This window comes from Seriola dumerili, unplaced genomic scaffold (assembly GCF_002260705.1).
Source record: "Seriola dumerili isolate Sdu_G_001 unplaced genomic scaffold, Sdu_1.0 BDQW01000295.1, whole genome shotgun sequence".
NCBI classification, from domain to species: domain Eukaryota; kingdom Metazoa; phylum Chordata; class Actinopteri; order Carangiformes; family Carangidae; genus Seriola; species Seriola dumerili.
The window spans coordinates 314,021-328,144 of NW_019174550.1; the positions used below are offsets into that span (position 1 = coordinate 314,021).

General features: G+C 38.7%; 1 protein-coding gene across 1 annotated transcript; it reads right to left on the bottom strand.

The window, feature by feature from the left end:
- Positions 1–5,619: 5,619 nt before the first annotated feature.
- On the bottom strand, positions 5,620–11,765 carry slc3a2 (solute carrier family 3 member 2). Its single transcript, XM_022758349.1, has 11 exons — positions 11,650–11,765; positions 10,227–10,438; positions 9,913–10,097; positions 8,756–8,929; positions 8,469–8,563; positions 8,241–8,377; positions 7,632–7,741; positions 7,134–7,327; positions 6,959–7,036; positions 6,575–6,794; positions 5,620–6,457 (listed from the first exon to the last, which is right to left on the bottom strand). The coding sequence occupies exons 2-11, from the start codon at positions 10,421–10,423 to the stop codon at positions 6,306–6,308; spliced, it is 1,542 nt and encodes a 513-aa protein (XP_022614070.1). The 5' UTR covers positions 10,424–10,438; positions 11,650–11,765; the 3' UTR covers positions 5,620–6,305.
- Positions 11,766–14,124: the final 2,359 nt, after the last annotated feature.

The window sequence follows — 14,124 nt, forward strand, 5'->3', positions numbered from 1 at the left end:
TGAGACTGTGGCACAGGGGAAGGGGTTGGGAGAGAAGGTAATGACAGGGATAGATGCACCAAACAACATTCTGGTAATATGCTGCCCCCTATTTGTTCGGAAGACATTATTCCCCGGTCGGCAAATTCTTACACATTACCCCTTTAAGCTGAACATACCTTGACTACAGGCTCCAAGAGAGAAAAAGAGGAAGATTTTGAAAAACAGAAGAATTGAAGAAAGGTGGATCGGAGTGAGGTAAGATGTTTTATGGGCAGATTCTAATGGTTGTGTTAATTTGTGAGCTTTGGAGATGATAGGCAGGATTTTTTTTCCCTTAAAACAAAGCTAGAGAACCTATTTCCCCCTGTTTCCAGTTCACTAAGCTAAGCTAACTAGCTGGTGGTTGTGGCCTTATATTGAACAAACAGAGATGAGTGCTTTCACAAAGGCCCGGTTCTAGACTTCTTTGATTGGGGGGGGCATTAAGAGATGTTGAGTGGTTACTAACTGCCAGTCTTAAAGACCCCTTACTGGGCTAGTCTGAGCATTATTTAGGACTGTAAGCTATAACATGCAATGTTTTATGTTATGTTCTAAAGTCATAGAATCTAATAATACATAAGCCCATAATGTATTTAATTTGGAATTAATTAGTTGATTTCATTTTTACACAGTGATTTTACTTCTCCTGTAGTAAAATGTGTTTTCAGTAATAGCAGTTAGTGACAATTGACGTGCTGACGTCACTGTAGTCTCATCTCTAGTCTCTGAAGTTTGTTACTGGTAGTGTATTGCTGCTCTGTCTGAACACAGTTAACGTTGTTTTCTTCATCACAGTGACTAATTACCTGCTGTACATTTAAACTTACGCTAGTTCTGCTCCAGCACTCAGAGCTCTCTGCTCCTTTTAGCACATAAATTCAGCAGTTGTTTACATACTACTCAGATGCTAGTTAATTTAGCTTAGTTGTTAGCGCTAGCTTCTCTCTCTCTCTTGTTCAGTGTGTCTTGAATCAGCAAATGAACTTGTTCATCAGAGTGTGGTGTTATTGTAACTTCAGTGTAAAGGATTGTAATGTTTATTTCATTTTCAGTGATCTGTGCTGTCTTACCTTCGTCACACGGTTCAGCTCGCGAACGGAGCTTTTTCTGATCTGAGACTTTTGCGTACACTAAAACCTTCGGAGTGACAGGCTATTACTCATGATTTGTAACCAATCAGATGTAGCGGTGGGCGGGACATTACTCCAGACCTGACTAAACCAAAGTAGCGCATTATAAATCGGTTGACGGTTAAATAACGATACCAATAATCGGAAACTGCTGAATATCTCTACTTTTCAGTTATTTTTTAAATTTTGGGATGAAGCGGGACGATTTGGTGGGGCAGTGGGATAATTTGGTGGGGCATTGCCCCCCATTGCACACGCCTAGAGCCGGCTGCTTTCACCTCTCATCTAACTTTTGATGAGATGAATAAGCACATTATTTTGTATATTCCTAAATTAATTTGCTTTTAATTAAATGTATACACAGTAAATCTGTGGCCAGGTAGTATTCAAGAAAAGTAAAATTTAGTACAATGCACATAGAGGGAGAAATGGGTTCATGGTTATGGTTGTTTTAGTTTTTTTGGGGTGATCTGTTGGTACCATTATATGCTTCAGTTTTCATTTTTTTATACCTAAAATAAAACAGAACAGAGCATGGTGATGCTACAGGAATACATTATGAACATAGCTGACAAAAGAAACATGAATTCAGGACAAGAAAACAACTCTACCCAAAGGCCACTCTAGACCGATCCTCTCTAAACTGTCTGATGAAGAGCAAGCATGTCGTTTGAAATGATATGTGCTTTTTCCAGAGAAGCAAAAAACAAGTTTGTCCTTCAGAGCGTACCTGATTCTTTAAAGGTGGAGAGTTCCCCACAAGTCATTTAGCCGGTGCTATACTGAAGGCGGCCCTTGTGTTTTGTAATAACGTTTTCTTTGCTGTTTTAAGACCATCGTCAGAACAAGGGGTTAATAAGTGCCAAGCAGTTCATTCTTGTTCCAGGGCCCTCTGACATGATGAATCCAGCCCTGGTAAGACTGAACAGGAGTGACAATACAGATTCATTCTGAGGCACTGACACGCAACAGTCCAACATTTCAACAGTCAGTTTAAAAGTCAGAGGAGATGACTAGAAGTTCAACAACAAAATAAATGAGTATTTCTCTCCCTGTTCAACTATGTTTGAAATGCCCTTGAGCAAGGCACTGAGCCTCAAACTGTTCTAGAAGAGCTACACACTGGTCGACAGCTCGCACTGTTGTGAACATGTAAAACTGTATGAAGACAAAGTTCAAACATTCAGCCCAAAGTGAAGCAGCGTTTCCTGGACTTGTACTTGTAACAGATGAAAACATAAAAATGCATTTGGTAATGAATGAACTGAAGAGAGTGAAGAGGTAGCTTTGGAAACAAACATTTTTCACATGTAAAAACCTGGTATATTAAATGGTTACGTTAGTGTCAGTATATTGAGCAGAGTGACTCGCTTTAGGATTGTTTTTTGAGTGTACAATATCTTGCTTTCACTCACAGTTTGCAGGTTTTCAGAACACTGGGCTTTCCATGATCAAGTGACAGGTGAAGTGAACTACATTATAGTGTAAAACCTCATTAGTGTCTGTGCACTGCTCCATGAAAGCTGATGAAAGGTCATGTAACTTTGTGATGTAAAAGGTGTAAGTGTGTGTGTCAGACTCAGACTGAGAGTCAGTCATGAGTGTGCATGGTGGTGGGTGAGACGGTGGTTGGGTTTCGCAGCGGCGTGGGGTGCGCAGAGAGGTGCTTAGACAGTCTCTGATTCCCGGTATCATCAACTTCAAACCTCCCCTGTGATACCACAGCGACACGGCGGCACTGTATTGTCCCAGGACCCTGAAACTATGCTGAGAATTAACTTAAGTTTCAGGTATTAAAGGGACTGTCTGACATTTTTATCAAAAGGATGCTCTTAAATCAATGATTTTGAATAAGAAATGGTTTTATGACATTACATTATTAATAATGAAACTAATCATAAATTTACATATTTAAACTTTAAAGATACAGTGTAGGATTTCAGAATTTGATGACTAGTCCTTTTTTTAAGTTAGAGTTCCAGAGTAATTACTCACATTATTTTAAGTTTGTTGATTTATGTTTCAAAAAGTTGCCGCAGTACCATACAAGACACCATTTGATAAGATAAGATTAAACATACAAATTTACAAGACATCTTCAAGTACCACATCAAAACCAAAATAAACCATTAAAAACCTGAAAATCATAACCTGGCAGTCTATCATAACATTATATTTCCATCATAAACGCTGTGTGCACTGTTACAGCAAATTTAAGGCTAAAAATTTCACTCAGATACAATTCCAATACATAAAAATACATAAATAAAAGAAATTTTTTTTTTTAAAAGGGAGTGAAGAAAAGACAATTTTTTGCTTTTTACAAAGTCTTAATGATCTCGTATTAAAAGCAGCAGTGGAGGAAGCATCCAGGACCTTAGTTTAGTTTAAACTAGTTTAGTTAAGTAAATATACAATACCACAATGGAAGAGTACTCTGTTACAAGCAAAAGAGCTAAAGTTCAAAATTTTTGCTTAAATAAAAGTATAGATGTATTATCAAGTGAAATGTACCTGAGTATATTTAATAAAGTATCATACTTTAGTACAAATTTGAGGTACTTGCACCTGAGTATTTCACTTTTTTCCTACTTTACATTTGTACACTTCAGAGGAAAGTATTGCACTTTTTACTCCAGCATATTTAGTGACTAGTTACTTCTTAAATTAAGATTTTACATACAAAGTATATGACGGGATACTAAAATATCATGCATTGTTATAGATTAAACAGTGTATTGTAGTTAAAATGAACTCCACCTCAACTACAGGGAAATGTATACTTACACATTTATGCATCAATAATATACCGTAGTAATATAATATATGATTTTATAATACGGACAGGTGCCATTCCGCTGCACTGAGTATTTTTACTCTTGATGCTTGAAGTACATTTTTCTAATAGAACTTTAACTTTTAACAATACATTTTCAATGCAGGACTTTTACTTGTAACAGAATATTTTTAAATTGTGGTTTTGCCACTTAAACTGATGTAGTAGGATTTGAACACTTCAACGCTAGTCAGCAAAATATACATAAATATAGATATACTGTATCAAAATTAAAAGTACGTATTATACAGAATGGTTCCTTTTAGAGTGGTATATGATATATATTATTGGATTTTTTAAAAACGGATATATTAATATGTAAGCATTATTTTAATTTTGTAACTGGTCGAGTTGGAGATAATTTGACCCACTTTCTGTACTGTTGGGATGTTTCATTAAAACTGGTGTATAATACTTCATAAGCCACTGATGTGTTTTGCCAAGTAACTAGTAACTACAGCTGCAAGATAAAGTTTGTTAGTATAGTTCCCTTGAAAATGCAGTGGAGTGCTGCACAATAAATATGAAGCATAAAAATGGAAAAACTCAAGTAAAAGTACCTCAAAACTCTGGAATGGCACCAGAGACCTCAAACTGGGTCGGTTGATGGTTAAACAAATAGTATGTTGACGTTTTTCTAAATTAACAAGTAAAATTATAAAATCAAGTCATACAAAGACTAACAGCCAATAAAGAACAAAACCACAAACTTTTGATAAAGATACTGAACCTTGATTGTTTACAGTAAGTCAACCTCTTGTCTCTTTTGCTCTCCTACTGTGCCATTGTCACTGAGCATGACAATACTTCCAATGAAACATCAATTGAAAACAATACTTCCAATGAAACATCAATTGAAAACAATACTTCCAATGAAACATCAATTGAAAACAACAAAAAACCCTCCTCTATCATTTTATCATTATGTATACAGTATGCAGGTGGTGTTCATCACTGTTTCAGTCTAAGTAGGACTATTGTAGGTGAACCTGACTCTTCATCCATTATCTACCATCTAAAGCATTTTAGACAGATAGTTATAGGAAAGATTTTAAGTATAGTATAAGTATAATGTTCCATTGAACTCAGTCCTTTTAAATTACACACATGTAAAAAGCCACTGCAGGAAATACAATAATCTCTCAAATTGCTCATTCATCTACCCGATTTTGTCAATGCTGATTAATTTTTCAGTTTTTATCTCTCACAAAAATCCTGAGACGACTATGGAACATATTGTAATAAAAGACTGCATTTGTTTGCATTTTTAGTACAGGTGCTTTTAAATATTATCAAAACTAAATACGGTTTCTCTGAGATTTGGAAATGTGACATTATATGGAGGGGGTTTATGACAGTAGTTACTTAAAGACCCATTCAGTTAAACTTGTAGGTATGTGCACTACATACATTTTAGAGTCTAGAATAATGTGTCTATAAAACCCATCTCAGGATGGTGATAAAATATAGACGTGCTTCCTCTGTCAACATCTGTGACACACTTTCACACACCTGTATGCATTGAGAATAGTGAATTTCTTATCTGGTATTATCTCCGACATAAAGAACAGGCTCAAACAAACAACTAACTCTTAAAAAATGTTGTGACAAAAACACAAATGTGCAGGAGTCGGTACAGAACTTTCCGTTTATTCATTTCCGATTCAGTTCACTTGACAGACCTGAAGCCACTTGCAACAATTTTGTTTACTAGCACTCTTAAAATACCTCAAACCGATTCACCGCACATGTTCAAAGTTAACTTGTTCTCCCGTGTGCCATTCAGTGAGAAAAAAGGGCCATGAAGAAAGTAAAACTGTCACAAAAACAGAATTTCTTAAAATCTATAATTAAAAAACCCCCCACAAGGTCTGCTAAAGAAATGCCCAAAGAATGGAATGGAATGTTTTTCACACATCTGGACAATATACAGAGCATCAACAATAAAAGATCACAAATGGACAAAAAGCTCAATTGATGAGTGCATGTCTGAGGTGGCTGCATCTTTTCCAAAGAACAAAAAAAAAAAAGAAAAGAAAACAACACAAAAATAAACTTAAAAAAAGTGTGTTATCTTTATAAAAGCCCAGGTTTTATACTGGTCAACATTCTGCAAATGTAAGGCAGATCTTCTTTAACCCAATTTATTTCTGTTCTGACTAAATAAACTGATAGAAAGTCCTATTTATTATGGTGAAGAGATAAAGCCCTGTTTCTTTTAAACATGCCATTTTATTCCTAAGGATTAGGACTGCCTTTAATTCTTCTTAACAGGGCTAGTCTGTAGGCAGCTTTCCTACAGTTTGGCACCATCTTTAGCCCATATAGGGGAACTGCAGCAGGATGGCTTGTCCAGGTTGCAGGGTGATTTTGTCCAGGCTGATTGTGGAGTCTACTGGGAAGTCTGCTGTGGAGTTTGTTTCAGCTGAGAACTTCACCTTGGCTGTCTCTGGCAACTCTACTCCCTCTGCAGGAACAAAATGGTGTTAAAAACATGAACACAATAACTAACTATAGTCAATGTGAGTTACTGCATATGACACATTACATCTGAACTAGATATTTCTGTTGAACTGAAACTTGCCTGTAGGTGCCAGTGAGATTTTGAGTGTCTCAGGTTGTTCTCCCCAGTTAACAGCCGTTATAAATCTCTCGCTCTGGTCCCACAGACGGAGGAAAGAGAGGGAGGAGGCGGAGGAGTAGAGAGGATAGTAGTCGCCGTGGAGGAGAGAGCGCTCTTTGCCTCGCAACTCGCTGAGAGATCTGAACCACTTCCTTAAAGCAGCCTGCTCCTTCCGCTCTGCCTGTAAATGTGAAAATCGAGGACATTTTTTCAAAAACACTGAAACTAAATCAGTGTTTTTCACCGTGAAAACACTGAAACTAAACCAGTGTTTTTGACCAGGCCCTCACTACTTTTCTTAAGGACTCCTTTTCCCACACAGATATTTAATGAATACAATCTTACCTCAGCAGCCTCACTAACAGCTGCTCCCTCAGCAGGTTTCTTCTCTACATCCCAAACCATCTTAGAAGAGTTTACACCCTAATAAGGAAACAAAAAGGAAAAGACAAAGGTTACACTCTGTAAGAGCTGTAAGTTGCTGAAAGATTCAAACTGATCTGGTCCGTTCTATTCTTACGTGAAGGCCAATCTCATCTCCATAGGTAAACACTGGGGTTCCAGGCATGGTGAAGAGCAGTAGGTGGTAGAGACGGATCAGGGATGGAGTTTTGGCTACTTGAGACAGCTGGACCAGTTTGGTGGCACCTAGACCCCAGCCTAGACTTCTCTGCTGAGAGTGAAGGGTGTCCATGTCCTTAATGCGCTCCACACCTGCAGATATTCAGGTAAAAGAATCATCTGTAAAACACCATTCTGCACCAACTGGTTGGTTTTCACACAAAAAAGACATTTGTTTTTCTTGATTTAGACACCAAGAATGTCACAAGGGAATACAAAGAAAAAACAGCATAGCCCCTATAACTAATGGAGGGGTGGTGTAATCATGATGGAGACGACGGCAGATGATTAAATACAAATTGAAACTTTTTTAATTGATAAGCGTAAACGTAGCTTCCTTGGAGAAGACAAGCACTTGATTCAAGTACGGCCAGACAAACAGGAAACTCAAACCAACCTCCACTATTGCTGCTGAGGAGGTCAGACAGGACGAGATCTACACCAGTGGTATTGACGAGCTGAGACACCATTTCAGCCGAAAGACCTTCAACTACACCCATCAAGACCCTGAGAAGAAGAAAACAGGGTCAGATTAGAGCAATGAAGCATGTTGGGGCAATGGTTTATATTGCGGACACCAGTTTCAGTCAGTGGAAAGTAGAACATTTTGAGTTATATCATAACTTGTTTGTATGTGTGTTTGTTTGTTTGAATGTGGAAATCTGTTTTAAAAGTGAATTGTGTCATTCCTTAAATCCTCCACAAGGTGTCTCTTTAACATGAGTGTAAGGCGCCACTGGCCTGTGGATGCCTTTCTTGTTGATCCAGCTCTCTCTAACCCCCACCCACAGTCCCCCGTAGCACTGGAATGCATTTAATCTCTAGGTTTTCTCTAGAAACACAACTGTCAGCTGACATTTTATTGAAGCATTGAAAATTTCTCTATATCTACTGGAAAATAGCTGAATATATGCAAAAGTCTCGCAAATTAAACATTGTGTGTTCTTGCATAGACTGTCTACTTATGGTGAACCAAAGGAAGTCAGAAAGTGGCAGTCATAGTTACCTCTTCTTGGTGTCCTCAGTGCGGTTGCCCTGGACAACAGCTTGCAGTTTAGACCAGTCCTGATAGCTGGAGGCAACACCAATGTCAGACACCTTGATGCCATCAACACCCAAACGCAGCCAGCGCTCTGCTGCAGCCTGGAGGAGAACATGAGCACTTTAGCTACAACAGTTCAGTGACATGGATTCAGTGAATGAAGGACCATAGACCATAGTGTGTGTGTCATACATTGAGTTTATCCATCACATCGCCAGAATCAGCAGGGGTGAACCAGGAAGCAGCTCCCGGGTAGTTTGGAGTCAGATCAAGCACCACAGAAATGCCTATGAAAAAACAGAAAACAAAAGTCTGCTTATAACACCTGGGCATGAGCAGTGCAAATCAGCATAAAAAAAGCAAACACAAAGGTCCTTCTCTGTTACTACTGACTGTGAATGAGGCCAACATTTGTGATTCATAATGATGGTCTGAGCTCTTAAACTCAAAAAACTGATCTCACATGTATGATGACCTACCCTTCTTGTGGGCCTTCTCCAGTACAGTAACCAGTTCTTTCTCGTTTCCCTGGGTTGGGTTGATTACATTAAGATCCAGTGTTTCTGGTTTGTCAGTCTGGACGGTATGAAGAGGGCCGAGAACCAGGCCTTTCACCTTCAACTGGTTCATATCATCCAACTTTGCTCCAACACCTACAGACAAATAGACACAGGGAGGGAGAATTAAATGTCATCACGTCAGTGTGAATTTCAAATTAGACAACAGAGAGCCGATGTGTGGAGGGTAGCAGGGTCAGAGGGTTATGAGGAAAGGGCAGAAGGTTAGAGGGCAAAACAGAGCGAAGTAAAGAAAAAATTAGGAAAGTTAAGGGTGAATTCTGCTGCTCTTATAGCTAGTATTGACTCTATGCAGGAGCATGTGAAAGGCTCCCTCCACACCCTCTGCTGGCCATGTGAAGTCTGAGTACAAGGAGGTCCTTTATGTGAAAAATCTGTCACGTGTGCTTTTTGGAATCCTAGCCAAGGCTTGTTGGAAATCTGAGTGCTCATGAGTAATTCACTTTGGGAACAGCAGTACAATCTGTCCTTCCTTCCTACCTTCCTTATAAAGTTAAAATCAAAATTGGAAAAATTAAGCCATATAAGTGTTACTGTCTTTTAAGTAGCATTTAATGAAAATAGAAAGCCTAAAAGAATAGTTTTATCACTTTTGAGATCTGAAACTAAGTCTAAAAGAGATCTAAAGAAAGAAAAAAATCTGCACACCACTGCAATAAATGTATTGGGTTGCCCAACCTTAACCTCAAGTCTGAGTAGGAGAGATATGAAAGAAATGACTTGTGTGTTTTTTTGTGTCCTTTAGACCTTGAGTCACTCAGTGTCAGCCTAGTCAGCAATTTGGTATCTGGCCAGCTGGAATAGGCCACATAGAACCAAGGAAACCCAAGACATTGTCACAAGATTTTTCCCATGTGAATTAGAGTGGGTTACCACATGAAGACCAGAGCACTTTGTAAATAATCTCTACATCTTATTTTAGGAATAAGGATGACACCATGAGCAAGAAAGAACATGCAAACAGCATCAATAAAGGGCATCAGCCTTAACATACGAAAGTGTAAACACTGTATATTTACCCTGAAAAAATTTGTGTTTGAAATCCTAAAATACTCTACCTTCCATTCCATCAGAGAAAGCTATGAGGTCAGAGATCTGGTACAGAGGTCCTTCATTCCACCAGTTCATCTCAGGGATGGGTTTACAGCGAGGGGCCTGCACTATGATTACAATGGCTCCAGCCAGCATGCCTACCCAGCCCAGCCAAAACAGGACAAGAAGCACCCAACGGGTCCGCACCCATCTACACAAAAAAGGATGAGTTCAGGAGGAGAAAAATGTTACCATGATCATTTATTTTATACCATATGCCATTACAAGTATATCTGTATTTAGAAAGTATTTATAGCAACTGTTGAATACTATCTCTTACCCTGGAGTACCAGCAACCTTCATCAGCTCCTCTTTGGACAAGCCGGTGAATGTAACCTCGTCCTCAGGGACCTTCAGCTTGACGCTGCCATTCTTCTCTCCACCTGCTGCCTGGCCATCGCCAGTCATGGGCTGCTTCTCTGGATCCAGTTCATTGAGCTCCACTTCCTTCATGTCGATCTCTGTGTCCTTATTCATGGTTAAATCTGACTTCTTTAGATATGGTGGTACAGAGGGGTGGATGACAGTAGGAGAGACAAAGAAGCACAGATTGTCAAGTTAATTAACCAAGTCACTTCTCCACGACAGAAAGGGTGTTGGCTCTGAACCGTGTTTCACAGGAAAACAATACGTAACACAACATGTGACAAAAAATGAGTGGAAAAAAGACAACTAAGATTCAAAATTAGTGAGGATTCCTTAACATTTTGGGTCACTTGAATTGTTAACTGTCTATCATATACCATTACCTTATAGTGAAAAAAGCTAGGATAGCTAGCTAATTACTAAAGCAGAAATGAAACGGTTGTTGCTAGTTAATGCAGAACAGTTAACAGACGATGTTAGCGTAGCTTTTCAAGTGAGCAACTGACGAAAGAGCTCAGAGAAAAACTAAACTTTTTGGAAAATAACCGTTAGCTAATTACTCTACACGTCGTAGTTATAGTATTTGTTTCTGGTCCATAAATTCAACTGGACACACGACTCTTACAAAGGTGTGTTAGTACCAGTAACGTGTTCAACAGTTGTCTGATGAAACAGCAGCTGCCAGTTACAGGACACGTTTAACTACAAACAGTATCAACGGAAACAATGTAACCTTCACAATAAGAGTGGATTGTTAGCTAATCATTAACTACCATTGCTATTCTTTTTTTCCCCCCAATTTGGCACGCTATTTACTTCTGTATTTGTTTTTATTCGGATTTACCATTGTATTTTTTCGATAAAAAAAATAATAAAATGCTAGTTGCCATACACGGGATATCGAAAATAGAGACCAACTTGTATTAAAAATAAGTGTCTACTTTAACACTGATAACTACTAAAATGCTATATTCACTGTTAGACAGCTGTTATGCATATACACCAAATGTATTTTGTTTACTTGCAGTTGCGGATCTCTGTTCTTGGCCAGCTGCTTTGCCCTGGTGGTTTGTCAAATGATGTTAATAAAAGAGAATCTTAAAACTCGAATATCAATCTCACTCGTTGGTCGAATAAGTCTCAGTTAAAAATAATAAGAAACTTTCGACCGGTTTCAAGCGGCTATAATTAATCTTTTTTAAGAGGTGATCAAATCAAGCGACCATCATCTGCGGAGCCACGAGGCACTGAAACATCGTTTTTTCCTTCCCATTCTTTGACTCAGACTTAAACACAGTTTTGTGGAAGAAAACTCGATAAAGTAAATGAAACATTACCTGTAAAAAATACAATGTATGGTCCGTCCACTTCTCTTTATTGTCTGCGGTCGTTTATCCTTAGGTCTCTTCTAATCTTCTTACAGACAGGCTCGGTCTGTATTTCTAGTTCCCCTGGTTGCTCCGCCCTCTGAGGGATGACCGAATAACCATCTCCCTCCCTCCTCTCTCCCTCCCCACAAAAGCTGAATAAACAAACAAGCAAACAGACATACATTAGACAAACTCCATGCTCCAAACTATTAGTGTTTTTTTTTTGTTTTTTTTTTTGTCAAAATCTATTCTATCATATAACCTCAATTATTGACGTTCATGTTTGTGTCCGTTTTCACACAGTGTCAGCCTGTTCAAAAGACAGAAGATGCAGAACTTCAAAGGTGTTTTACCCTGGGCTCTTGTGTTTTAATTTGAAGCTGAAGTAAAATAAAAGGAGATGGCAGTGGAAGACAGCCATCACATGTTTTAATATGGAAAGTTATTATGCTTCAAAATCCTCATGACACAGCGACAGGGGCTTTACCCTGAAAATACTTTGTTAAAATTGTTAGCAACAACTAATAAATTCAGTGTGGTTCTACAAACCTTTCCTGATGATAATGTAATCAATTTAGTTGATTGCAGATTATCTGGTCTCCCCTGAGGCCTTTAACCTTTTGATTAATGGAGACTGCCACTCTGTTCTTCACTAATCTTATTTAACCCTCACTTCCTGTCTGTTTATACAGACCTCATTTGCATAATTTTCTTTCCTCCATCAACAACTGACTAAACAGTCGCTGATCATACTCTGATATGATCATGCTCCCATTACAGTGCTAAGAAATTCAAGAAAGTAATGTAAAAATTCTGACTAAGATGAATTGGACTGAAATGCTTTTTCCACAGCACTGGATGGTTTGTATTAGCAAGGGACTGGAGTACTTGAGAGTGTGTCGATCTTGCAATGTTGAGAACACTGATAATAAATTCCTGAATCTGCCCCTTTAACCGTATGTGCCCCAAAATTAAATGGATTCTACCCTGGCCTGTGCCCCATCCCTCCACCAAGTTTGGTGCCACTCTGCTCAGTACTTTTTACGTAATCCTGCTGACAAAAAAACAAACAAGCCAACAACCAGATGGACATGGGTGAAAACACAATCTCGTTGGCGGAGGTAATTATTAAATAATTAATTAATATTGAGTAATAATGTAATCATGTGTAATATTGCCTATATTAAATTTGAGTGAACAGTTATGAGCAGCTAATCTGAAAACCAGCGTCCTCCTGTCCCTGCTTGTGCTCTGAAGCCTTCCCCAGCTGTTGTTGACCTTCCTTGAGTTACACTAAGAGCAGCATTCTGGGAAAAGCTCCCACAAAATCTTAATGTCATGTTGGTGTGTTTCAGGCCATATTTGTACAGGTCACACTATGAACAGCAGTTGATAGTTTTAGGAATTGTCACAATGAAGTGAAGGAGAATGAGAACGTTGTTTATCTCGCTATGCAACCCCAGAGTCAGTTTAATGATCCATTATTAGATCTGTATGTATATGACCTCAGATAATCATATTCGTGTGAGATGTAGTGACAGGTAACTTCAAGAGCACGCTCCACCACTTTGCCCCGGTGTGACTGTACCTGCAGGTGTGTGCTTGTCTTGTTCACTTATATGTTTTTGTTCAGCCCCTATCCTATTGCCCTGGAGCTCTTTTGGCTTTTGTCTTATATGACAAACCAAAAACCACTCAATGCCACAATTTCACAGTTTTTTTTTCATTGTTTTCAAAGCATGGCCTGGGAGCTCCTTGCTTTTATTTGATATACTGGGAATAATGCAAATGTGAAAATGCAGGTTTATTTATCATTACGATTTCACTCTCACTCCTGCTATCTTTCCACTTGTAGTGCAGACAGGTAAACACACTCAAAATGACATCTTTCTATATGTTTTCCATATTTGGGTCTACTATAAATCTTCTATAAATCTTACTTAGGAGGGGCTCCTAGGCTGCTGTGTGTCTCTTTGTGGATCTGTGACAATATAACCTGTCATAACCCTGCTGTTTTTGAACTTCTGTTATTGTGCCTGGTGTTGGAAAGTGTAGCAACCTGATGTTACTAGCAATACTTCAGACATTCAGAGCTGGTAACTGTCTTATAGTTGAGATGGTCCAGTGAGACACATTCACACTCATGCACATGCTGTCTATGTTTCTCTGTTAGATAAAGTAACACACCACACACCATCTGTTTCTGTATTTATTTCAGCCTGTTGATCACGTGTGTGTTTTGCAGCGTCAAGTTATGAAAGGGCTGCTGGCTGATGGGAGCACACTGTGCTGTTGGTCCAGAATAGATCCATAAGGGAAACAGTACAGAAAGAAAAAAACAGGGAAAGAGGAGGAGACAGATGAGTGGTTGAATCAGGAAACAGGAGTAAGGAGGAGTGGCCAAGAAATGGGGAAGTGCAAAAATAAACAGGGGGAAAGGGC